The 27,781-nt window shown below is 41.9% G+C and overlaps 1 protein-coding gene across 1 annotated transcript in view; it reads right to left on the bottom strand.

The window, feature by feature from the left end:
- Positions 1-27,781, bottom strand: part of dusp22a (dual specificity phosphatase 22a) — a 119,679-nt gene that overhangs the window by 79,442 nt on the left and 12,456 nt on the right. The window contains exons 2-3 of the mRNA XM_072595906.1: positions 23,030-23,063; positions 16,027-16,109 (exon numbers count right to left, since the gene is read on the bottom strand). Coding sequence (XP_072452007.1) covers positions 16,027-16,109; positions 23,030-23,063 — 117 coding nt within the window. The remainder of the gene's footprint in view (positions 1-16,026; positions 16,110-23,029; positions 23,064-27,781) is intronic.

Below are 27,781 nucleotides of genomic sequence, written 5' to 3'. Positions count from 1 at the left end.
CATAGAATCCACACCAACCCTCTAAACAGTATCCCACCCAGACACACACCCCTACTCTATCCCCACAATTCTGCATTTTCCAAAGCTAATCCATATAGCCTGCACATTCCTGGACACTATGGGCAACTTAGCATGGTTAATTTGCCTAACCTGCACCATCCTTGGACTGTGGAGGAAAACTGGAGCACCCAGAGGAGACCCACGCAGACATAGGGAGAATGTACAAGCTCCCAAGGCTGGTATTGAACACAGGTCCCTGGCACTATGAGGCAGCAGTGTTAACAATTATGCCATCCAATGATCAGCCATAATCCTATTGAATGGTGGAGCAGGGTCCAAAGAGTCAAACGGTTTACTCCTGCCCCTGTTTTCTACATTTTGTAGGCGGCACGGTGGCACAGTGGTCAGCACTGCTGCCTCACAGTGCCAGAGACCCGGGTTCAATTCTCGCCTCAGGCGACTGACTGTGTGGAGTTTGCACGTTCTCCCAGTGTCTGCGTGGGTTTCCTCCGGGTGCTCCAGTTTCCTCCCACAGTCCAAAGATGTGCAGGTCAGGTGAATTGGCCATGCTAAATTGCCCGTAGTGTTAGGTAAGGGGTAGATGTAGGGGTATGGGTGGGTTGCGCTTTGGTGGGGCGGTGTGGACTTGTTGGGCCAGAACTACCCTGATCACTCTTTGCTGAACTCTGTACTTTTTGAGACCGGAGTTAATGCATAATCAGTGAAAGCAGTGTGATGGGTAAATGGCAACTGCACAGCAAATTGGATACGAAGTCTGATTGCCATAAAAAGCTTCAAACAATGAAGACAGAACAACCACAAAAAAATTTGGAATGCACAACAGTCCATTGGCACCTGGTGCCAAATTAACCACATACTTCTGAAGGCTGAACACAGTTCTCTAGATGGCATATGACCAGTACGCGATATAACTCAAACACTGGGTCATTATTTTATAATTCAATCCAGTTAATATCAAGGTCAACATTCTAATAGTCATTTTTGACTTTAGTTACGGTGGCTCAGTGGTTAGCACTGCTGCTTCACAGCACTAGGGTTCAATTCCTGCCTCGGGCAACTGACTGTGTGGAGTTTGCACATTCTCCCCGTGTCTGCGTGGGTTTCCTCCGGGTGCTCCAGTTTCCTCCCCCAACCCAAAGATGTGCAGGTCAGGTGAATCGGCCATGCTAAATTGCCTGCAGTATTAAGAGTAAATGTAGGGGAATGTGTCTGGTTGGGTTGCTCTTCGGAGGGTCGGTGTGGACTTGTTGGGCCGAAGGGCCTGTTTCCACACTGTAGGGAATCTAATCTAATCTTAATGTCTGTACATTATTATTGTACAGGCACAGCTAAGTCCCATTGTTTTTCCATAGATGCTTGCCCTTTCTAATTAAGAAAATGGTCATTTGCATGGAACTAATTTGAGTATTGCTGGAAAAGACGCATTTTATCAAAGCTTTTCATCCTGCATTCATCAAGACATTTCAGAAGAATACCAATTCAAGGACAAAACATGAAAAGACAGTGCTGATTAGTCACCAATTGGTGTAACTTTTGCCATAGAGAATGCACCCACTAATACTGATTGGCAGTTAACTATCAGGCTTTGTTTAAATTTAAAACCAGGCATGTTGTGTCTGATTGCTCAATGCATTGTCCTGAGAAAAGAACAAGCAAATGGCTGTCACCTACTTTGTTGAGTTAAAACAGTATCCATTCATATACTTTCTACCTGTAAAGCACAGGGCCCTGTATAATAATACATATAGCTTCGAGAACGTCCAAGTACACCACACTGTGAGCTGGCTAATTAGTCTAAATTGGTACCCATCAAACATCTAGCATATTCAGGATTATCCAGAAAATGTTGTCCAACTGTAGATTCACAACTAATGTAGGACAGTGTGTTGTGACTTTTGTAAGTGCTGTTTGGTTGGGTACAGCAGTACATTTCTTGTTGCAAACAGCCAAAGGGACATGCTGTTTGATATGATCATCACGCCCATCGCACACCTCCACCAATCAGAACCCATTTGCCAACCAATCAGCATTCTCTTCACTTGCAGAATAAATGCTGGTTTTCTCCATGAGTTGAGATTCTTGCAAGATATCGTGATGAGTGCAAAGCAACAAGCTTCCACAAAATGTGTTATTTTTCAGTAACATTTAAGGAAGTACACCAGAAACATTGCCTGTGGATTGGAACATTTCAAATGTCACCCCTCCGACCCCCCCCAAGTTAAGAAGTAATTTTAGAAGAATGAGGGGGATCTTATTTAAATACTTTCATGAATCTAGCCTCTACAACTCTCTGGGATAGAGATTTCCAGACATTCACTACCCGCTGGGAGAATAAATTCCTAACATCTCGGTTTTAAATGAATGGCTCCTTATTCTGTAAAAATGTCTCCTAATTCAAGATGCCCCCACTGGTGGAAACATCATCTCACCACCTAGCCTGTCAAGCCCATTTAGAATCTTATACGTTCAAATAAGACCATCCTCATTCTTGTGAATAAAGGCCGAATCTGTTTAGCTTTTTTTTGATAAGTTAACCCCTTCATCCCCAAAATCAGCCAAGTGAATCTACCCTCAATGATTAGATTATATTCCCTACAGTGTGGAAACAGGCCCTTTGGCCCAGCTAGTTCATACCAACCCTCCGAAGAGTAACCCACCCAGACCCATTTCTCTTTGACTAATGCACCTAAAACTATGGGCAATTTAGCATGGCCAATTCACCCTGACCTGCACATCTTTGGACTGTGCGAGGAAACCAGAGCATCCAGAGGAAACCCACACAGACACAGGGAGAATGTGCAAACTCCACACAGACACTCGTCATGAGGCTGGAACGAAACATGGCGCCCTGGTGCTGTGAGACAGCAGTGCCAACCACTGAGCTACCGTGCCTAACCATTCCTTCAATGGTAGCCATCCCCCAGGTAGTATTAATGTTAATATTGAATGTCATTAGTTAATTATATTTTATTAAATTCCTAAGAGGATAAGAGACTTTGCTGCTCTAATGTCTTCCTGATATGGTTGGAATTTGTGGAAAATTAAGGCTTCACTCACATGGAAAGTAAGTTGGAGATTATCTTTGGTGTCAATTCCTCCCAAACATTCAGAAAATGTCATTTACCCAAATCAGTCAGTCAGCTTTGGTTTGCAGTTGTTATGGCAACTTCCCACATTGGAATATAATGAAATAACTTAGTAAGTCACGGAAGAAGGTCATTGTAGCTCACACAGCTTTATAGATGAAATTTGCAAAGGGAATGTTAGTCATCAAATAGTCACATTATACCATCACCAAAGGGAATTAAATAACTTAAGAGTCGATCTTCTACTGTGTTGAGTAGAACTAGAAAGCACAAAAAATAGAATTAAATAACATTGGTCTATGCATGCTGTCTGCCGCATTTCTATATCTGACCCAAAGCTCCATTTGATTTAGTACAAATGTCACTTGTCATCTGAAGTCATAGATCCCTTTTCAATCCCTGAGTGGCTTTCCTTGCAAAATGAACTGATTGCTACCCCTGCTGTGCAATAATAAATACATTTCAAAAGCACATTGGCTGAAAAATGTTTTGAGACACGTTGGGTTTATGGAAGGCTCCGTATAAATGCAACTTGTTTCTTTTTACTGACTGCACCCGTTCTTCCTGTTGTCCTCCTTCATTAAGATGCACCTTTTTAACTGATACTTTGGTCACCACCATCACAGCATCTCCTTCTTTGGCTCATCACCCACCTTTATCTCCAGAGCACTTGCCATGTTATTGAACACAAACTCTTTCGGAAGTCTGATTATCAAATCCAAAGTTACAGCATGTCTCATTCACCCTCACCCTCTGCCTACTGACCTACTGGCTCCTCAACCCTGCCACGTTTTCTGAGCTCCGCCGATTCTGTATTCCTATGTATCTATGCTGTTCATTTTTTGAGCATAGAGTCATAGAGATGCACAACATGGAAAAGGACCCCTCAGTCCAACTCATCCATGGTGACCAGATATCCTAAATTACTCCAGGCCCATTTGCCAGTACTTGGTCCTTCCTATTCACATTCCATCCAGCTGCCTTTTAAATGTTGCAATTGTAGCAGCATCCACCACTTCCTCTGGCAACTCATTCCATACACATACCACCCTCTGAATGAAACATTTGCCCCTTAGGTCCCTTTTATATCTTTCCCCTCTCACCCTAAACCAATGCCCTCTAGTTCTGGACTCCCCAACCCCAGCAAAAATACCTTGTCTATTTATCCTATCCAGGCTCTTCGTGATTTTATAAACCTCTACAAGGTCACCCCTCAGCCTCCGATGCTCCAGGGAAAACAGCCCCAGCCTGTTCAGCCTCTCCCTATACCTCAAATCGTCCAACCCTGGCAACATCCTTGTAAATCTTTTCTGAACCCTTTCAAGTTTCACAACATCTTTCTGATAGGAAGGAGACCAGAATTGCACACAATATTCCAACAGTGGCCTAACCAATGTCCTGTACAGCTGCAACATGACCTCCCAACTTCTGTACTCAATACTCTGACCAATAAAAGGAAAGCATACCAAACGTCTTCTTCACTATCCTATCTACCTGCGACTCCACTTTCAAGGAAATATGAACCTGCACTCCAAGGTCTCAGCAACACTCCCTCAGACCTTACTATTAAGTATGTACATCCTGCCCTGATTTACCTTTCCAAAGTGCAGCATCTCACATTTATCTAAATTAAACTCTATCTGCCACTCCTCACCCCATTGGCCCATCTGATCAAGATCCCATTGTACTCAGAGGTATCTGTCCACTGCACCTCCAATTTTGGTATCATCGGCAAACTTACTAACTATACCTCCAACATCCAAATCATTTATATAAATAATGAAAGGTAGTGGACCCAGCACCGATCCTTGTGGCACTCCACTGGTCCCAGGCCTCCAGTCTGAAAATCAACCCTCCACTACAACCATCTGTCTTCTACCTTTGAGCCAGTTCTGTATTCAAATGGCTAGTTCTCTCTGTATTCCATGAGATCCAACCTTGCTAACTAATCCACCATAAGGAACCTTGTCAAACGCCTTACTGAAGTCTATCCGGATCACGTCTACTATTCTGCCCTCATCAATCATCTTTGTTACTTCTTCAAAAAACTCAATCAAGTTCGTAAAGCATGATTTTAGATTAGATTAGATTACTTACAGTGTCCTTCGGCCCAACAAGTCCACACCGCCCCGCCGAAGCGCAACCCACCCATACCCCTACATCTACCCCTTACCTAACACTACGGGCAATTTAGCATGGCCAATTCACCTGATCTGCACATCTTTGGACTGTGGGAGGAAACCGGAGCACCCGGAGGAAACCCACGCAGACACGGGGAGAATGTGCAAACTCTACACAGTCAGTCGCCTGAGGTGGGAATTGAACCCAGGTCTCTGGCGCTGTGAGGCAGCAGTGCTAACCACTGTGCCACCGTGCCGCCCTTTTGAAAAACAGAGTCATGGATTTTGCATGCACAAAGCCATGCTGACTATCCCTAATCAGTCCTTGCCTTTCCAAATACATATAAATCCTGTCCCTCAGGATTCCCTCCAACAACTTGCTCTCCACCGATGTCAGGGTCACCGGATGTACGGTCATGCCTTCAGCTCAAAGCCCTTGAATTCCCTCCCTACAGCTCCACCTCTCTCTTCACCTTTCAGAATGCTCTTTGTGACCTGTCTCTTTGACCAAACTATTGATCACCCTATTCAGGTATTTCTTTATGAGGTTCAGTGTCAAATGTTAGCTGGGAATGTTACTGTGAAGTGCTTTGAGTCTTTCACTATGTTAAAGATGCTATAATATAAGCTGTTCTTGTCATTCTTTCACGTTGAAGACAAGTTGTTATTGATGGTTCACCCATTACACACACTTATCCAAATGTCAATTCTACATGTGCCAAGCTGCACATGAGATACAGCAAGATTCCCAATTTCCAAGGATGCCCGCTCCCAGCTGCCAGTCACTGCTCATTGCACATTCCTACCTCAGCACTGAAGCAAACAATCCTGTCTCACTGCTTTTTCTGGTGAGCTGTGTACTGGATAGGAGGTGGGGCCACAAGGGTACACAGGGGTATATCCATATGAAAGTATACTTCAAAACCATGCATTTGAGTGTATTTTCATTTGCAAATTTCCCTCCTTGGAGTGAGCATTTCCTTATCCATTCAATTGCAGAAATGCCTTACAATAAATTATTGCTCAGTGCACTCCCAAATGCCTTAATCCTTTAATGGCGAAGAAATCAGAGGCTTTAACAAACTGTAGAACCTGACTGAGAGCTACTCCAAAGTGAAGAAGATTTAATATCATAACATGATGTCACTCTGACAAAGTGATAGTACTGCAATGTATTACTATGTGGAAAAGATAAATAAATTAGGGCAGATTTTACTGTGACAAGGTATCTAAGTTTTAGGAGTTTTTTTTAAAGCAAGTTGCTGTGAGCTATGAGGGGAAGGGGAGCATATGGAATTTGAGTGAACACAGAAATTCAGATTGAAGGATTGTGAAAACCTGTGCAGTTTCATTTAGATAAAAGTAATTCCAAATTAGGAACCAAAACAAAGGACGGAAGGAAAGGAGAATGGATTAATTAAAGAAACAGGCAGTAAAATAAAACTTTATTTCACATTCTTAATTCTGCAGCAACAATTAATATTCAAAGGATGAAACTCCAAACTTGTAACTGTTCATTTTTAGAGCAGTATAAGTTGCTTGGTAGTAATTGACACTGATCACAAAGTTTAAATGATACAGAGTCTGAAATTTGACAAGTTTAGTTTGTACCTACAACACAAATGCAGCAACATCACATTGTTCAGTGAGTTTCAATCATCAAGCAGGCTAAGGCACTGTACCTGCGAAAATAATGGCAGAACAGCACAACTCAGGTTTAATTATTTGGATATTTTAACACTATTAGCGTCACCATTAAATTAACAGCAATATATGTCTCAACAGAGACAACTATGGGTGGAATAACCAGTTGGCCCATCCTGTTCATGCATGAATTGAAATCTATTTTTTCTATGCTTCCTTTCCTCCACCTTTACTGTAGAATCAATGTATGTCTGAAATGTTCGACAGATTTCCATCAAGCAATGGCTGAAATGCAAACATAAAAGGTTATGTTTCCATAAGTTCCACTTATGGAAATTTCTTCTCAAATCTAGGAATAATAGTGGTCATTGTACGCTGGGATAATGAACCATTATAGTGAGCTTACTTAAATCCAGGATTAATGGAACTTTGAACATTTCCTTCCTGCTGTCAAATAACAAAATCTAACACGAACATAAAATATTTTGTTAGGTTGTGGAGTTAGATAAAGATGAGTGAGAACAGGCAGACGTGCAGCTTAAACACCGGCACGTACCTTAAAGCCCGAATTGCCTTTTATTGTGCTTTAATGCCTGGAGCTTTACAGTTTATTTAGCTGGATGGTTACTTTCTCAAACTGATGCAGTGAGATCCTGTTACAACAATATTAACAACCTGCAAGTACATAACATAGAAAAACATTTCAAAGTAGTTCAGGGGAGTGTCAGTGCACTTTGACCAGTAACCCACATGCCTATTGCAGCAGGAAGGTAAACGTTTTGGGGGATTGTAGTTTCTAATATGCAATGTCAACAGTGTTGTCCAGAAAGTGCCCTGCATTGCTGCCCAGTGCCGCTCAGTACCCAACGATCCAGCTTTTCACCTTTACTGGACTACACAGAATCCCAGGGTTGCAAAAGTTTGCACTTTCATTTTGCCAAGTTGATACTTGGGCTGCAGAACAAAATGATTCAGTTCACATTTTGTACTATACTGAGGAGATGATGTTTCTTCTGAACTATGTGCAGCACTGATGCACTGAAGGAAGGAATGTGCTTGGGGAAGGGCCTGTCACTGTTCAGGATGTATTGGGAGGGAAGCAGATCTGCTGACTGACTTGCAATTAACGCTGCTGAATGCTGCATATGCTTTGTACTACTGTCCCCTAGTGTCTTCCTGTTGTAATACATTGGCAGTAGTTTTTAAAAATCTGGTTTTGTTCCACAGAAATTGCATTTGATCCCTTCTTCAAAACACACAGTTTTTAATTAAATGCAAGACATCATTTCATTCAGAACCAGATGGATATTTCCCTGTGCCAGTATTCCTGAAGTAAAATGTTAATGCTACCCTTCAGTAAAATGGTATGGAGGGACCTTAGTGAACTATGGAATCAAGGGTGCCATGGTGCAGTGAGTTTCCATACCACTACAATACATTTGATCAGTGTTTTTTGACTCATTCATGTGAGGAGGAGAATTGCTGGCTGTGCCAGCATTTATTGCCCATTTCGAATTGCCTGGCAGGATATGGTGGTGGCACAATGGACTGGATTATAAGTTAAAGTGGACTCCCCGCCCCAGAGTCAATGTGAGAAGTGAGGCCAGATCTACTTGGCTGGCTCAGTCCACTTTCACCTTTCAGGTGAAAGCCCAAGACCGTGCGCTTTGTGAGGCTTGTGAGAGCAGTAGGAGGGCAGGCCTCATAGTGCTGCTCGAGACAAAAAAACTGCAGATGCTGGCACCCAAAGCAGAGAAACAGGAGGCTGGAAGAACACAGCAAGCCAGGCAGCATCAGGAGGTGGAGACCTAGAGGTGGAGACCTCCTGATGCTGCTTGGCTTGCTGCATTCTTCCAGCCTCCTATTCGTCTACACATAGAGCTGCTGGCCCAATGAGAGAATGGACATGCAGTGGACCCTCTGATTGTCTTTGGGGACCATGCAAGGGCCATCTTCTTCATCTGCTCCCTCCCCACCCGCCCACAGGGTTAAAGCTGCCATCAATACTTTCAGTCTCAGCCCCTCCCATCGCCTATTAAATCAGCATGGCACTATTAATTGACCATTAATTGCCCAATTATATCCCCCCATTGGGGCACAAGTGGGCAACCCACCAAATAGTACCTGTTGCCTGTAAAATCACATTGGGGATGCAGTTGGCAGTGTGGGCATGACACCAATGACATGTGTCCAACTGTATGGGTCCACCTGCCTGCTTTCACGCCCATTATGTGCCTCATTGAATGTAGCCTTATGTGTTCTGAAACCACCATGACACACTGTGTTCCGGTACTACTAGGACAATGTACATCAACTAATTCCTACAACAGTCTGTATGCGTTCATTCAAGCATGAGTCAACATGGTGGCTCAGTGGTTAGCACTGCTGCTTCAAAGTGTCAGGGATCTGGTCAACCAGGGAGTTTGCACATTCTCCCGTGTCAGCATGGGTTTCCTCCCACAATCCGCAGGTCAGGTGAATTGGCCATGTTAAATTGCCCAATGTGTTAGGTGCATTAATTAGGGGAATGGGACTGGCTGGGTTACTCTTTCGAGGATCGGTGTGGACATGTAGGGCCAAATTGCCTGTCTCAGTACTGTAGGGAATCTAATCTATTCACATTCATAAATATTAGCAAGTTGAACATCAGATCCTGCTCAATGTCAGAATTCTCACTGACGGCAGGAATTAACCTCTAATTAATCTCAGTGCAGTTTTGGACCTTCTGGATTTAGCATCTTGTACAGAGTCACATCCTAGGAGCAAAGAATATCCATCTGATATGTGTTACAATACTCCTTATATAACTGAGCAGCTAGAGACTCACTAGAACAGTCAACATCACATGAGATCCACAAGCATTTGTAGAAACTCAACTCCAATTAATGGTTCAATCAAGAGACAATATGAAATGCACACTCTGAGATTCCACCTGTTGAAACATTTTGCAATCGACATATCTAATGTATAATCGGAAATTGCAAAACTGTCTCAGTAATTGTTTCTTTCGGAAATCTACTTCAATCCATGGATTCTAAATTATGAATACTCAGTTAAGATGAAAATAAGACTCCAAAGAACTGACTCCAGACTGTATTATATTTTAGCAGCACACAGCGCCCCAGACAGACAACATAGTGGCCCTGACAACTCAGGTTAGGAACAGGTTGCTTGCCCCCAAGTCACTGCATCATCCTTTTAGTACACTGTCAGAAATTACACAGTGGCAAAGCTCAGGAAACTAACATCAGTTTCAAAAGATCATGGCTGATTTTGTGAGTTTGCTGTGTGAAAACTGGTTGCCGTGTTTTCTATCTTTGCAACAGTGGTATTTTTATCACTCAACTATTAATGCAGAAACCCATTCTGAGGATCTGAGTTCAAATCCGACCATGGCCGATGGTGGGATTTGAATTCAATGAAAATTAAAAATTAAGATTCTAAAGGCGTTCATGAAATCATCATCAATCATCAGAAAAAAAACCCCATTCATTAATATCGTTCAGGGAAGAAACTGCTCTCCTTACTTAATCTGGTTACATTTGACTCCAGAACAACAACAATGTGGGTTTCTCTTAATTGCCCTCTGGACAATTAGGGATAGACAATAAATGTTGGCCTAGCCAGTGATGCCCATCTCCTATGAATGAATTTTTTTAAAAGTATTTGAAAATTGTTCATCAGCTGTAAAATACTTTGAAAAGAGGGAAGGTGCTAAATAAATGCAAAAGTCTCGCTTGTGGTTATTGTGACATCCTTCTTTTCAGGCAGGTTCTGGGCTCTGCAACTTTGAAACAGTGAGAAGCAAGCCCAGATCTGTGGCATTAAAATCATAATCTGTAGACAGTAAAGAAAAAAAATCACTGTGAAAGTTTGTGTCCTCCCCCTCCCACCCCCCCCCCCCCCCCCCCGCCACCGCCCCCAAAATGGCTGCCAGAAATTGTCACGCTGTTCAGGCTCAGAAACTGCTCCTGTCTTGGTTGATGCTGGTCAGAGCCATGCTTTGTGATTCCAGCTTACTCTGAGGCTCTGTCAGTGTAAAAGAAGGAAACTCTGAGCTGCACAGTGATTGCCTACATTACTGATATTAGATTAGATTACTTACAGTGTGGAAACAGGCCCTTCAGCCCAACAAGTCGACACTGACCCTCCAAACAGCAACCCACCCAGACCCATTCCCCTACACCTAACACTATAGGCAATTTAGCATGGCCAATTCACCTAATCTGCACACCTTTGGACTATAGGAGGAAACCGGAGCAAACCCATGCAAAGAATGTGCAAACTCCACACAGACAGTTGCCCAAGGCTGGAATTGAACCCAGGTCTCTGGCGCTGTGAGGCAGCAATGATAACCACTGTGCCACCCGGAAAGGAGCCACTAGGGAGTGACTGGACAGTTCACTTTAAGAGATAAAATGACATGACAGAAGCTGGTGTTGATAGAAGGGAATCAAAGTTGGGGCAGAAAACAGCTTCCTCTTGACCTATTTGGTGAAGAGAAAATTGCTTGTTCTAACGATGTGCTATGTTTACATTTAAAACAGCATGGAAATTCTACACTACAAACTTTATTAGCTTGTGGTGAGTCATTGTCAAGATCAGAATTCCTCAAAATAGTGAGACCTGTCTCATGCCTGCAACCAATATTAAATCACAGACAAAACCTCCAGTCAATGCTGACTTGCACAGTCTATTGGGTTTTCCCAATCTTGTATTATAAATGGGACCTATTTAATTCATTAAACAGTGTAGAACTGAACTGAACTGCACATGGCCTGAACCTAAGGCTCGAGACACATCCAACCCTTTTCATGAACATCTATGTGGCAACTTAAATCCAATTACTTTTATGAATAGCCCCACATACTACCCAGCGCCTCACCATAACTGACACTTGGTCTGAAGCATAAATCACCTGCTTTACAGCTCATCTAAAATCAATCTCTTTTTCTCTTGCGCTCACACATATGTCTTTATTTCAGCCTCTTGCGGTATCTCAAACATTCCACTGCTTATTAAAAATAAAATCAAACTTACTTTCCATTTATAGGTGCCTACATTGAACAACCTTTTCCAATTTCACAAAGTCAACACTCACAACTTTATTTAAATTTGACATTGCAAGAAAAAGGCTTTGGTGTTTCCTTTAATACCTTCTTTCAGAACGTAACTGAGTACCTGGGGGAGACATATTAACTTGTGCATTTGGAATCATGGAGGCCCAAATGCAGAGAGTGCCATTGTTCACTAACCCAGGATTTCACTGTCAGATTTAACCACCAGTCTTGGCTGTCCTGGGAAAATGCTTGTGAGAATTTGATATCCTCTCCAAACCAGGAGATACAAGTCAACATTTTCAATATATAATGGCTGCCTGTCTAAATTTATAAATTGGACATTTTAACAAGTGCCAGATACTCTCAAAATGCATACTCTTCCGAAGCAGTGATTTTTCCCTTCCCCTATGATTTTTACTGTGTGCACAATACTATTCCCATTGGCTGGCAGATTGGGTATAAGATTAAGAAGAGTTCCAGGGTAAAAAGGTTAAGAAAACAGGGGAGGGGATGAGAGGCAGGTGGTGGAGAGATGGATAGAGAGAAAGAAGGATGGAGGATGGAGACACAGAACCGAAACAGAGAGAACTAGAAGAGAGAGAGGTAGGAGAGAATGAGAAAATGTGAAATGGAGACAGGAGGGAGAGGCTTAGGGGAGAGAGGAGAGAGTCTGGCGGAGAGCATGCCTGCTTACTTCCAAAGAGACCTATTATGTTTTTCCTATGTATTACATTATACAATCCATTCCAATACAAATCTATTAATCTAAATACAATTTAGTTGCCCTAACATGTGCAATGAAGCATGATGCTGTGCACTGGAAACTGTCAGACCACCCAGCTGACGTGCCCTCTGGTGTGTCAAGACAGGATGAGAAAATTGTGTAGACAGGGTCCTAATTGAACTGTTTATGCCAGATTGATTCAAATCAATTTGCTTCTGCATTTGCTTTTGACCAGCATCAGGAAGTGAGCAGTTTTGCTCCAATCAAATGTTGCTGCAAATTGACTTGCATCCTTTTTATTGTACATTTGATTCGAAACAGCTGCACTTCGGAAAACCATAGTCAGGTCTTTAAAATCCTGAAACTGTGTGGTTCTCAACTGATGTGCAATAAATCCATTACAAGCAATTTGACGCTGGGATGGTAAACTGTGCATATAAAACAGCCCAGGAGTTGTACACCTCAAAGAAACAGGAGGAAGTGAGCACTGCAGATGCTGGAGATTAGAGTCAAGAGTGTGGTGCTGGAAAAGCACAGCAGGTCAGGCAGCATCCAAAGAGCGGAAGAGTGGACGTTTCGGGCAAAAACCCTTTGTCAGGAATCACCACAACCATTTCCATGTGGACTCTCCCAGTGCCTCCCAGTTTCTGCCAATGGTCATTGATCATGATGTTGTATCCTTGAGAGGATATCAAATACTCACAAGCATTTTCCCAGGACAACCAAGACTTGCAGCTAAATCGGACAGTGAAATCCCGAGTTAGTGAGCAATGGCACTGACTGCATTTGCCTGAAATGTCGATTCTCCTGCTCGTCAGATGCTGCCTGACCTGCCGTGCTTTTCCAGTACCACACTCTCGACTCTACCTCAAAGAAATAGCAGTTGTACTGGAATTTAGCTTCCTTCAGCAAACCCCTGGACCAAATTAGCAACCAACTAAATATCTTAACATCTTATCTTACTATGTGTAAGGTAGAACATTAAAAATAGAAAGGCAAAGAAGGAACAAGGGACAACGATTAACTGGATGGGTCTTTCAAAGAGCCAGCATGGTTGTGATGGGCCAAACAGCCGCCCATTGCATTGTATAACCCTCTGACTCTGTAAAGTTGTGCGGTGGCCCCTTTCCATGTAGGCAATAATGGGTATTCTGCTTAAAATGATAGAAATAAGATTCTTCAAAGGGTATCGAAAAGTGTGGCGCTGGAAAGGCACAGTAGGTCAGGCAGCATCTGAGGAGCAGGAAAGTTGGTGTTTCGGGCATAAGCTCTTTATCTCTTTAAAAGGTGTGTTGAGTGATGGTTTATAGATTTGTGGCTGCTTCCATCGCACAGTAAAATGCCCCCACTCATGTCAGTCTTTCCAACCTGGGATGACACAGCATGAGACCCTTCCTTCCCTAGGAAAATGGACGAAGGAAACAACATAATGATCAATGACCATAAGTTGTTCTCACATTGGCAGAAACTGGGAGGCACTGGGAGAGTCCACATGGAAACGGCTGTGGTGAGATTTTAATGTGAAAGAGATCTGAAGAAGGAAAATAGTTTGCAAAGAGAAACAGACACTTTTTTTACAGATTTTAAATCAGGTTGAATTGTATTAAATATTCTCTTCAGCTTCTGCATCATTTTTCAGAATTGAAAAGAGTCATAGATTCTTGAGCTCTGTCATGAGACACTCCATTCTCCTTTTCTTCTGACTGGAAGCTGTAGTGAACTCAATGTCCACTCAAATTCCTCAGCCCAACCCCAACCCAACCTTATTGTTAATCTACCCTTATCGACCACCTCCTCTTCCAGTTAGTCAGGGACTGCTCTATAAATGCCCTATGGCTGTGTGAATTTGTCCAGTGCTTGGAGATGACGTGCACAGGTTGGGATGCGATGAATTGGTTGTGATCAGTTCCCTTGGGATGGATATACAGATTGCAATGGAGCACCATGTGACTTGTTTTGGTACAAAGTCTGAGTCATCGACAACACTCAGGGGCTAAGGAACTAAATCTCAGCGCAAATCAAATGTGGACAGCTTCTGGTGAGGCTGAACCTTACATGAGTATATAAACAGATGGGTTAGGGAACCATGCTATCAATGCCACAAACCCCTTCTTCACCAATCTGACGACCAACACAAACTACAATTTTGCTTTAGGCAGGCAAAGCATTGGGTGAGCCACTTCTAGTCTCATTCCCATCATCACTTGGATCTGAATTGATGGAGAAAGGGACCCAAACTGAGCAACCAAGCTGGTGGGTTTCCCTGCATAGGTTGGTGCTGGGCACCAGGGGTCCCAATTATTTAATCTGGCCCCATTGGTCCATCAGTGGGCAAAAATGTAGGACTCACCCCCAAACCTTTCCCCATGGATCCCTTAAATCCCCACGCAACCCCCCTCCCCATCCCCCTGAGGCTTGCAACATTCTAATCAATCGCAGTTCACCTCATGAATAAAAACCGAAAGAACTGTGGACGCTGGAAATTATAAACAAAAACAGAAATTGCTGGAAAAGCTCAGCAGGTCTGGTAGCATCTATGGAGAGAAATCAGAGTTAATGCTTCTGGTCCAGTAACTCTTCCTCAGAATGCAGATCATCTCCTCCTTGCTTGAGTATGGTATCACTAGAGGCAGCCACCTGAATGGCCAGCAGTTCTTTGAGGGGAGATGGGCTATTCCTAAAGGGCAGAAGTAGCCATCTGAAAGGCAGCCAATAGTGTCCTCAGCAAGCTTCCATAATCCCCCCACCCCACCCAAACTATTTGGGTGGGTTGCCGTAGATAGTAGCCAACATTATGTTAAGGTGACATTTTGGACAAGAGGGAGCTAATCAAAGGAAGAATCTACATACAGTATGTGTTAAGCCTTTCATTACCTTAGAATGTTCCAAGGTACTTCAGAACTGTTATAATGGAGGAAACATAGCAGCCTGATTGTACACAGTAAGTTCCCACAAAACATAATATGATAATGACCGGATAACGATTTTAGTAACATCAAAAAAAAACAGATATTGGCCAGGACACCAAGAGTAACTCTCCTGCTCTTCTTCTAGATTGTCATGGGAGCTCTTGAATCCACCTAATGCCCAATCCCAAAGACCGTCACTTCAACACTGCAGCACTGTCTCAGGGCACACTAGAGAACCATCCTCAGGCCTTGTCAAGCTTTGTACTCAAACTGCTGGAGTGGTACTTGAACCAGTAAGCTTCTGAGTCGAGTGAGAGATCTTCCCACTGAACCACAGGTAACACTTAATCACAAGCCAATCCAATCCAAAACCCATTTTATAGTAATACCTTCACATTGATGTCAGAAAATTACTATAGGACAAATATAACTGTTGCAGCTCTTGCTAATTGTGATGCTTACCTCAAGTACAGGCTTGGCATTGTGGCAGATAGACAGGACATGGGAAACTCCATTCTTTACAAGGTTATCTTTGTCCTGGGAGTCTGTGGGCGACAGCAAATACAAAAACCACATTCATAATGACTAAACACCCACATAAGCACAACACTGTGCAAAGAATAAGAGCGAGTTGCAATTTTGCGAATCAAATTCTACAATGTGGGATGTGGGTAGCACTATAATTAGTGAAAGCATCCATTAATTTGGAGACATTCTACGAAAATTAAGTGTTAACTCATTTCACAGTTTGCAGTAAAGGGAATATGCCAAGATCAAAATAGGCAATAAAACAGAAACACAAACACTGGAAATCTTAAAAATAGAACTGAAAACTGGAAATACACAATGAATTGATGACCTTTGAAGGTATGTGTTTTGGGTGGGACCCTTTGTCAAAATGAAACATCCCACCTAATCTGTGTCAGAAGACAATGGGGCTGCAGATATGTCTTCCTGTTGATCCTTGTATGTTAGTAAAATGCACCAAAAATAAATCACAACGAGAAGGGATTCCTATTCTCTTGAGCATTTGAACAGAAGGCAACAACATTGCTTGTTCCAGGATCCTCCTGAGCTAATTGTTTACATGGTTCTATTTCATTAATAAATGAACACTATCACATAATGAAAACAGCAAGAAATAGCCAGAGCCCAGGAGAACAGTGTGACCCTTAACTCAAGTCACTGTGCAATGCATCTAAAATTCTGTGGCTGTCTTTTTCAAAGCATACATGAAAGAAATTGTTTCCTTTTCCACTACTTCTCTCTGCTTCTCTCCTGAAGCCACTGACGTTTGGCTGGGGATCGGTTCTGAGGGTATGAATCACTCTCTCCCAATATTTAACGAGGAGCTAACAACCATGGGGGTCAACTCAGTGGAGCCAAAACCTGACAATCTAGGAGCATTGGCTCTCTTCAACAGCCATCAGAGGGTGGTCAGGAGCAGGACTTCAGGCTGATGTTGTTTTCCTCCTATAAGACTATGAGGAGTAGAAGTAGGCTATTCAGCCCATCGAGTTTACCTCACCATTCAATTGGATCATGGGTAATTTGATAATCCTCTACTCCACTTTCCGGCCTTTTCCCCATAACCCTTGATTTCCTTATTGATTAAAAATCTATCCCGTAGTACATGGCGGTCCTTTTTGAACTGTACAGACACAGACTTGTCAGCTATATTGGTCAGGGCCTTTGTGTAGCCATGAGAGCTGTGTCTGGTGGGCTGGGGGCCCCTGGGAGGAAGAATTCCAAACAATTACGGCTTTGCCAACTGATGTTCCTAGTAGTGGGGAGCTTTGGTGGGATTATGCTGAGTGTTGTAACTTAACACAGTTTAATTTGCCTTGGTTCAATTCGCTTTCATTCAGTTGCTTTTTGATTTAGTCATTTATTGAATTGTAGTTTGTGTAGGTTTATATTTCTCTTTATTCTTTTTTTTCTTCCAAATTGTTTGGGGAGTAGACAAGTAGTTTGGTTACTGTTATTGTTGTTATAAGATTTTTTCGCTTGTTTGTAGTAATTATGTAATTTTGTTAAAAATTCAAAATCTTTTTCTCAATAAAAATATTTACAAAAAAAACTATCCCAATCTCGAAATTATTTAAGCACTCAAGTTTCTATATAAAGAATTCCACACATTCACTACCCTCCAAGAGAAAAAATATCCCTCTCCATCTCTGTCTTAAATGGGCGACTCCTTACTTTGAGATTATGCCCTCTGGTCCTAGACTCTCCCACAGAAAAATAACCTTGTTGCATCTGCCCTGGTCAAGTCCCATAAGATTGAAATGTCTAAGTTCATTTCAATGAGGTCTCCTCCCAATCTTTGAAGCTCCATTGATTATCGAATGAATGAAAATCCTTCCACACCTGGGATCAGTCTCACGAAACTTCTCTGGGCTGTCTCCAATACCAATACACCTTTTCTTAGATAAGGGGACTAAACCTTTTCAAAGTATTCCAGCTGCAGTCTGACCAATGTCTCTTGCTTAGCTCAGGTGCTCTGTGGCTTACAGCAAATCCAAACAATTGTAAGCAACTCTTTCTCATGCAGCACATTGGGAAAAGAAATGTTGGAATATCCCAAAATGTAGGTTGATAATTCCTTGTGTGTAGAGAATTAAGTGCTGATCCCTTTGAAATAGTTAGAACGATTAAGGGATTAAATGGTGTAGAGATAGAGAAAGAAACGCTATTGTTATTATTATTTAAACAACTACATTATTATTTAAGTGATTTATGCCCAAAGTAAAATGTAACAGTGGTGTGTATACTCCCTGCATTACATTTCCATTACTGAGTGTGTTTTTAATATTGATTAATTGGAGTATTTGATCAACCTGCACACTTCTGGTCCTGTAGGCACCAGTTAATAAATAGTTTGCTATATTTATTATTGTGGGGAAATCCATGTGAGCAGATATTCTCTTAACATTAGAGTTTGCCCATTAAAGGGTGACACCAGGAAACAGTTATTCACATGGAGGGTAATGAAAATCTAAAACTCGACAAGTTGTGAGGCTGAGGGTCAAATGGAAATTTCAAAACTGAGTTTGATAGATTTTTGTCAGGTTATGATACGAAAGGATTTGAAGGCAGGTAAATGGGACAAATGAACCCCAAGCTAACTGAATGACAGAACAGGCTCGCAGCGCTGAATGGCCCACTGTAATTTAGGGAGTGACAGCAGATAGAAAGCTGACAAAGTAATGTGGAGTCAAATAGGGTTGAGCTCTGATTAACATCCTGTTGTTTAAAGCTGACAGTTACACAATAACACTAAATATACACACAGGAAGTACTGAAAACCTCACAGGACAAGTGGTGAGCTTTCAAAGTGAAATATAGCTAAACGGGGAGCCTCTACCATCTGTCTACATGAATTTCTCCTCAACGTAATTACCACTTGCATTTAGCATTTTATTCTGAGATCTCCCACTAGAGGAAGTAAATCCAGTAAACATTATTTATCAGTGAAACGTGAAAGGTGACAAAGATTTATCTAAAACTAGATGAGGCAACCAAATATCTTATTTGTGCATAAAATGAGGAGATGAATTGTTCACTGTGAGCCTGGTACGAGATTAAAGTGGGATATCAGAGAATAATGGTGATGTTCCTGCACTACTGCCCTGGGGACATGAATTCAAATCCCACTATGGTAATTGGGGAACTTAATTCAACAAATCTTGCATTTAGAAACTAAAGCATTAGACATGGATATGCCTTTAAGCACAGCACACATACCAAATGCAAATTAAATGGGAACCATGAGCTAACTCATTGTCATGAAAATCTAGTTCACTAATGTTCGTTTACAGAGAGAAATCTGCCGTCCTTTCCCAGTCTGACCTACACATGACTCAAGACCCATAGGTCGACTCTTAACTGCCCTTTGCAAAAGCCAGCAAGCCATTCAATGGATATACTAATGGGCAGTAAATGATGGTCTCACCAACATCCCAAGAATCAACAATTTTTAAAAAAACACCCATCTGTTTTATGGAGCTGCAACAGATTGTGCTACTCTGAGTTAGGGACAGTAGAGAGAGGTTAGTGTAGATCTTCACATATTATTTCTTGAATCATATACAGAATACAGCACAGAATTTTTATTAATCATTCACAGGAAGACAGCATCGCTAGCCAGGCCAGTATTCAATTGCCCATCCCTAATTGGTCAGAGGATAGTTGAGAGTCAGCCACATTGCTGTCGGACTACAGGCACATGTCAGCCAGAGCAGGTAAATATGGCAGTTCCCTTTCCTACAGTTGTTAGGGAACCAGATGGGTTTTTTTCCAACAATCAACAATGGCTTCATAGTCACCATTAGGCTCTTAATTCCAGATTTTTGTTGATTTCAGATTACACCAATTAGCACAAACCCAAGACCACAGAGTCTCTGGATCAATAGTCTAGTGATAATACCACTAGGTGACTGACTTCTCAACATGAGGCTGTTTGGTCCATGGTAAAAGTGCTGGCACTTGAAAGTACTATCCAATCGCTCTCACTCCCCCATTCAGTCCTCATTGCCCTACAAAACACACCCCTTCAGGCACTTATCTGATAGCTTTGTGAAAGTTATCACTGAATACAATTTCAATTATGCTTTCTCGGCTATGTGTAAGATCAGAAAAACCTGCTGCTTAAAAAATAATGCCTTCAAGTTATGTCTGTTATTTTTAACTTCTCTTTGAGGGTCCCACCTCAGCAGATTCACTATTCCAATATGTGTCATGTGCTTCTCTCTTCAAATCATCCCAGTACCCTCTAACATCCATCACTGTCTGCATCATTCTGATAGACTCCCGACTGTGACAGTAACCAGAGTCTAGATTACAGTGGTGCTGGAAAAGCACAGCAGGCCAAGCAGCATCCGAGGAGCAGGAAAATCAATGGTACAGGCAAAAACCCTTCATCAGTATGGAGCATTTCAAATTTACAACAGTACAGGTGTACAGTCCCTCAGTCCAACTTGTCCATATCAACCAAATATCCTAAATGAATCTAGTTCCATTTGCCAGCACTTGACCCATATCCCTGTAAAACCTTCCTATTCATATACCGATACAGATGCACTTAAATGTTGTAATTGTACAAGCCTCCACCACTTCCTCTGGCAGCTCATTTCATACACCAACCTCTGCTTGAAAAAATTGCTCCTTAGTTCCTTTCAAATCTTTCCCCTCTCACTCTAAACCTATGCCTTCTACTTTTAGACTTGACCCACCAATGGGGAAAAAGGCCTTAGCGATTCACCCTATCCATGCCCCTCATGATATTATAAACCTCTATAAGGTCACCCACTCAGCCTCTGTATTTCCAGCCTGTTCAGCCTCTCCCTATAGCTCAGACCTTCCAGTCCCGGCAACATCCTCATAAATCTTATCTTTCAAGTTTAACAATAGCTGGGAGACCAGATTTAAATGCAGTATTCCAAAAGGCTATCATAGTCAATTTCATCTTGATGGTTTAGCTCAAGTACCCACTAAAAGAGAGGTCTGACAGGAATTATAACATTTACTGCTGATTGATGGGCTTGTCAAATATACACCTCTTCAAGTAAGGTCATCCCACAACAACCTTGTTCTGCTTTTAAATTAATTTCATTTCATTCTGAATTCATCTGCCTGCAAAATTTGTGGGGTTGTTTTTTGTGGCAATATAAACATTTTAAAATTCTCCAGCTCTTCAGTTATACATGGTTGGCTGAAAACACAAAATCTCCTCAGTCTGTTTCTATAGCATTTCTCTGAAATGGAGACTGGGTGCATGCTATAACAGAACAATTAAGTTATACATACCTTTTTAGCTGTCCAGTCTTCAGCAGCTCAATAACAATTAAGCATTGAAAAATACTTGAAAGATGTGTACATTGCTACTACATGCATTTTATTACATAGAAAGTAAAGCAAAATTTATATCTGGTGTTTATGCTCCTTCTGCTCTACTGCATATTTTTATTCATTCATGAGACATGGGATTCGCCGACTGGCCAGCACTTATTGCCCATCCCTAGTTGCCCTTGAGAAGGTAGTGGTGAGCAGCCTTCTTGAACGGCTGAAGTCCATGTGCTGTAGGTAGACCCACAATATTATTAGGGAGGAGATTCTAGGATTACAATCCAACAACACTGAAGGAATACATCGCCAAGTCAGGGTGGTGAATGGCTATGAGAAGAACTTGCAGTTTTTTTTCCCATGTATCTGTTCCCCTTGTCCTTCTAGATGGAAGTGGTCGTGGGTTCGGAAGGTGCTATCAAAAAAACTTGATGAATTTGTGCAGTGCATCTTGTAGATAGTACACACTGCTATGGAATGCCGGTGGTGGAGGGAGTGAATATTTGTAGATGTCATGCTGATCCAGCAGGCTGCTTTGCTCTGAACAATGTAAAGCTTCTTGGCTGTTGTTGAAGCTGCACCCATGTAGGCAGTGGAGAGTATTGCATCAGACTCCTGACTTGTGCTTTGCAGGTGATGCACAAGCTTTGGGAAATCAGGAGGTGAGTTACTTGCTGCAAGATTCTTAGCCTCTGACCTGCTCTTATAGCCACTGTATTCATGGAACAAGTCCAGTTCAGTTTCTGGTCAATGGTAGCTCCAGTATGTTGATAGTGAGAGATTCAGTGATGGTAATGTTGTTGAATGTCAACAGGCAATGATTAGTTTATCTCATATTGGAGATAGTCATTGCCTGGCACTTGTAACCCTATCAGCATTACCTTCTAATCCTTTCTCCTTGGACACCCATCTTATTTCCCCTTAAATGCTCCTACACTGTCTACCTGATCCACTCCATTCACCGTCTATTTCGACAATTTCACCAGTTTTTCAGTAATGGAGTTCCTCCTGAATTTGTTATTGAATTTATTCATTTAATCTAACAATACATCCATTTTAATCTAGCACTTTTTTCACTTATGCCAACAAACATAAGAAGGAATCACTCTAATACTCAACACACATTCTAAATGGAAATTCAACTTTGAGGTTGAAATTGACATTGACAAAACTCTGAGTTATTATTCCTCCTGGCTGAGGTGTGATTGATCAATACTGTTATGAAGAATCAGAAAGTAACATTCTTACAGACAGATTATTGGAAAATTAGATGCTTTGCCACAGAAAGTGATTGAAGCAGAGATAGTTTTAAGGGAAGACTGAGTAACTACTTGAAGTGGAGGAAGAATCACGGTGACTGGAAGGGAGCTGGAAGCTGCTATTAGTTTTGGATGGTTCCAGCAAAGAGCAGACTCAGACATGATGGGCCAAATGGTCTAGGAGCATCCATGGGTCTATTGACTGAAATATTATTAACTTGTAAAAAAGGCACTGGCCATTGTAATTTATAGCAGTTGGTAGCTTTGTTCTAATGGTGGGCAAAAGAACTTAAAGAACCAATAATGCAGTTTAAGTCCATGGTAACCATGATAACAAGTTAAGAAATGATAGCCACACTTACCTCTAATATTTCCAAGATAGAGACCATCTAAAACCTAGTAAGAGAAGAAGATTTCTTTATTAAATCAAGAATGCATAGATGCACAACTTACAGTGAGTTCAGTGATACAAGTAAGTTAATTTCTAAGCAAGCTCAGCTCTGCACTGCACACCAAACACATCCATCAAAAATAAGACTGATATGCATTGTAGTGTGGTTTTCAGCCTGACAAACAGAAACATGGCACTAACTTTGATTAACCAGTCTGCACTTTCTTAATGAATCCCAGCAGAGACAACGTTCCAGGGTAAATGTTGGTTGGTGTTGCATGTTTTGCACTTCTGATGCACTTTATGCCACTCTCTGTATGATCGTGTACTTTGTGCTGTCCATGTAGCACTTTTGTCCTGGAGGAATGCTATCTCACTTTTACTGTATCGGTTGTATATGAAAAATAAAGCCACTCTTGATTCTTGGCTTGACTCGTGGTGGCAAGAGGAATAAAGGAACAGCTCGCAGTGTCTATTCTCACTTGCCAGAGGGCAACTTCCACAAAAGGTGGATCTACATATGGATCAGGTGAATGAAACATCAAGTTCAGCAATGATTTCCTACATGAACGAGCAGACTGACAATGTCAGTGCCCAGGTTCAAATCCCAGGAATGATCATTTACTTAAGGCACCAACTGGGTACTGGCAGCTCAAGATGATGGTGTATTTAAGAGAAAAGCAGAACTTCTTCAAAGTGAACATATCTGACAGAGAAGTGGGAGTGAATTAAACACTCAAATAAAGGTAAGATACTGTGGATACGGAAAATCTGAAATGAACACAGAGAATGCTGGAGAAACTCAGCAGGTCTGGCAGCATCTCTGGAGAGAGAGAAACAGAATTATCGTTTCAAGTCGGCAATGACTTCTTCAGAACTTCCGGACTTGAAACATTTCTCTCTCCACATGATTTGGAGATGCCAGGTGTTGGACTAGGGTGTACAAAGTTAAAAATCACACAACAAAAGGTTATAGTCCAACAAGATAATTTGGAAGCACTAGCTTTCGGAGCCCTGCTCTTTCATCTCTCCACAGATGCTGCCAGACCTGCTGAATTTCTCCAGCAATTTTATGTGTTTGCTTGTGAAAGTCTCTTGATTACATTAGTCAATTCAGCGATCACATTTCTTTGATGACAGAAAGCTCAAGGCTTGTATACAGAACATAATCAACAAAGATTGAGGAAGTGTAGGTGAGAAAGCAAAGATTGTGCTCAGGTTAGAAGATTCAATTTCAGTTTTAAAATTTGGTGGTTAGTGGCAGAACTGTTGGGAGTGAGCAACGTAGTGTGTTTTGAAGCTCTATGATAGCTACCACAATGCACAAGGTACCGACTACCCAAGACAGGATCAGAAACATTATAATGTGGAGTCTATGTTCAAGGATGGTTCTGTACAAAGGCACATCTCCTCACTGCACAGTATGTTCTTTAGACCACTACCATATAAAAGACACATACCTCACATCTGCTTTACGTTAGAAACATAGACATAACTCTTTAAGGAATACTACATCAAAACTGGGACTAAGGTGTTTTACACAAGTGATCCAAACAGTCCTTGTCATAGGAGGTGAAGCATGAAACAAGGAATATTGGAAACTTCAGAGAAAACAGCCTTTAGTAACAAGCTTTCTAAGTCATGATTTCTAGTTGGTTTACTTAAAATTTTGCCCGATGCCTATCCTAATCAATGGCTGCCTGCTGCTGACAATTCACAGCCACACAATCTCTGAGCAATGACTCAACATGTGGATTTGAAGATATTTCACATGCAGCTCGTATACCTCAACAGCTGCTCACATCTATGGCTTTTGTCAAATTTCATAGATTCAGCTCTTTTGTGAATGGCTTGACATGGATAAGAACCAGGCTGAACTAATCCTTCACACATTAAATGTCTTCTGTACCTTTCAGGACTAAATGTCCTGATCCATCATAAAACATGTGCAAAGGTAACTGCCTTAGCTTAAATACAGAAATGGCACAGAGACTAGTTTTAGCATCAGCACCTACATGCAAGGTACTCACTCCTCTGTGTGTCACACACTGAGCAAGTCTCAGAGTATCCTCAACTGCAGGACTCCACCGTGGAGACAAGGGAATGGATTTTCAATCTGAGGTCAGGAACCCAACACCTGGAACACCTTTAAGTTCCAGCCCCACAACAAATCTGCAAACTTGCAGAACTCCCAGTTGAGCCAGAGGCCAACTCAGCACTGAGTTGTGGTGCTGGGCAATGTCTGGGAATAGGAACTGACTCTCAAAGCAATGCTAAATGGCAAACAGCAGACATGACTCAGCTTGCCATCACCTTGCTGAATGGAGCAGACATGATGGCAAACATCAAGCAGCACCACAGTGCAATAAATGGAAAAAGAGGCAATCCATTCAAATGATGACCATTTTGTGCCACTAACTGACCTCCTAGGTTTGAATAACACTTTTTGCTTTCAATACTCTAATTCAGCAGCAACAATGGCTCCCTGCTGTGTTCCTGACAAGTCCTAATGAACCCCAGCTTGTTTACTCTTCCTGTTTGCTGGTTTTTTGATCGCCGCATTCCAGTTTCAAATCAGAAGCAAATGGTACAATTAACAGGGCCAGCAGCAAACACATGAAACACGTACAATTCCATGACCAGGGTAGGTTGCTGTTGGAAGGTCCCACCATCAATCTGGGTTTGTTGGGACCTTCCAAAGCTCTGAAAGCAGCAGAGCTCTGCAGGAACACAACTGAGAACTCCTGGGGAAACATGAGGATGACTGCAAGGTTCATTGTCTGTGGTCGCAAATCGATTAGATGGCTAGACAATGGAAATCCTTCCAGTTGACACCGTCTTGAGGGAGAAAATTCCATATGGCTGCAATCCTCTGTGTAGAGAAAATAAATGCATTTTGATTTATCTCCCAACTCATCTAGCTCAGATTTTATGTCCTTTGTTCTAAATTCACTCATTAGGGTAAATAGTTTATCTGAATCCAACCTTTGAACTCTTATGACACTTTAAATATCTCAATTACCTCCACCCTCAATCTTCTAAACTCCAGGCAATACAAGTCAAGTTTATGAAATTTGCCCTTACAATTTAACTGCTATGATGGTCCTGTATTTTCAACTCACACATTACATCTATGAATCATAACGTTTGTTCTGATCTTCCTGAACTAAGTCCTATTATGGCCTCAGGTCCTATAAGTATCGTATTGTTCTGTTACATAAGTACACTGATAACAAACTAAAATGTTGATAATGTTATCAAGGAGAATTCAGAATTTCTTGTATGATCAGCAGCCAGTGATTTGCACAACAAATGTATGTCCTTAAAGTAAGTGTAAAATACATTATTCAGTTGGGTTCTTCCAGAGAGAAAAAAATAAATTCTCCCAAGATTGTGGCAAAAAAAAGAGTGGCATGTTGGCTCAGTGGTTAGTATTGCTGCCTCATAACACCAGGAACCTGGGTTTGACTCCATGCATGGGTAACTGTCTGTGTGGAATTTGCACATGCTCTCTGCGTCTGCGTGGGTTTCCTCTGGGTGCTCCAGTTTCCTTCCACAGTCCAAAGATGTGCAGGTTAGGCGGATTGGCTTTGCTAAATTGCCCATAGTGTCTAAAGATGTGCAGGCTACCTGGAGTAGACATGGAAAATACTGGGTTATAGGATACAGGGGTGAGTCAGTGCAGGATCCTTTTGTGGACGGTCGGTGTGGACTCAATGGACCAAATGGCCTGCTTCCACACTGTACAGACTTTATGATGTCACTGATTATTTACTGATGTTGCTAGTGGCTCTAAGGGAGTTCCAATGGAGACTTGAGTACCACCTACTCCAAGGAAAGGCAGAGAAGCCCTTTGCCCTGGTAATGGGTGATCCTCATCTGTAATGATACTGTCAAATTCTTTGGAACGATGGCAGAAACCACCGGCCACCCCTTTGAATCACCTGTGTATTCCAGACCACAAAGTGCCACTCTTAACTTTGAGGTTACTTTATGACAACTGTGGGCATATCATTGGCACCTTGAAATTCCAATCATCACCTTGGACTCTTTCATCATGGAGATGGACATACTATTGCCTCTCAATGAGCCAAAACCTAACTCATCAGCACTCCTCCTTTAATCTAGACAAATCTTCAAATATTCAGACTGATGTTGTCCCATTAATAAATCAAAACTGTTTTGTGACTGAGCATTCCATCTGCCTGACAGCATCTTGATTTTGACTCAAACACGACTGTATTAACCATGCCCTACATTTAATTAACCTTCATTAATAACTCCCATCATCAGAATCAAGACCCTTCCCACTCAGCAATCGGACACCCCAATCCCAGCTACTGACCTCCTTCACAGCCCAGTTCCATTCCTCCATGCCCTGAGCCGACCTGATGTTCTTCCCAAACCCTACTGGTTTTGTCCATGGCCCTGACTGAACCCTCCTCATTCCTGATTTGCTCTTGACTGTCCTGACCCCGTCATTCAATTTGTCGTTCTCCAGGTCCCCTCCCTTGGTGCTGCTGAAATTAACAATTTCAACCATTCACCTCAGGCACAATGCCAATTAGTGCCCACCATTTTTAATCATGCCATCATCCCGATGAGTTTGTCAGCTTCAGCACAGATATGAGTGTCATGTGGTTCCTGTGTGATACTGACTTAATCTGAAAGGTTTGTAAAGTTTTAAGATAATGAGCATTCACATTATGCAAACATATTACAG

Source organism: Chiloscyllium punctatum, chromosome 26, assembly GCF_047496795.1.
Source record: "Chiloscyllium punctatum isolate Juve2018m chromosome 26, sChiPun1.3, whole genome shotgun sequence".
NCBI classification, from domain to species: domain Eukaryota; kingdom Metazoa; phylum Chordata; class Chondrichthyes; order Orectolobiformes; family Hemiscylliidae; genus Chiloscyllium; species Chiloscyllium punctatum.
Note: the sequence above shows the minus strand (reverse complement) of the source record. Positions and strands in the feature narration are given on the sequence as shown.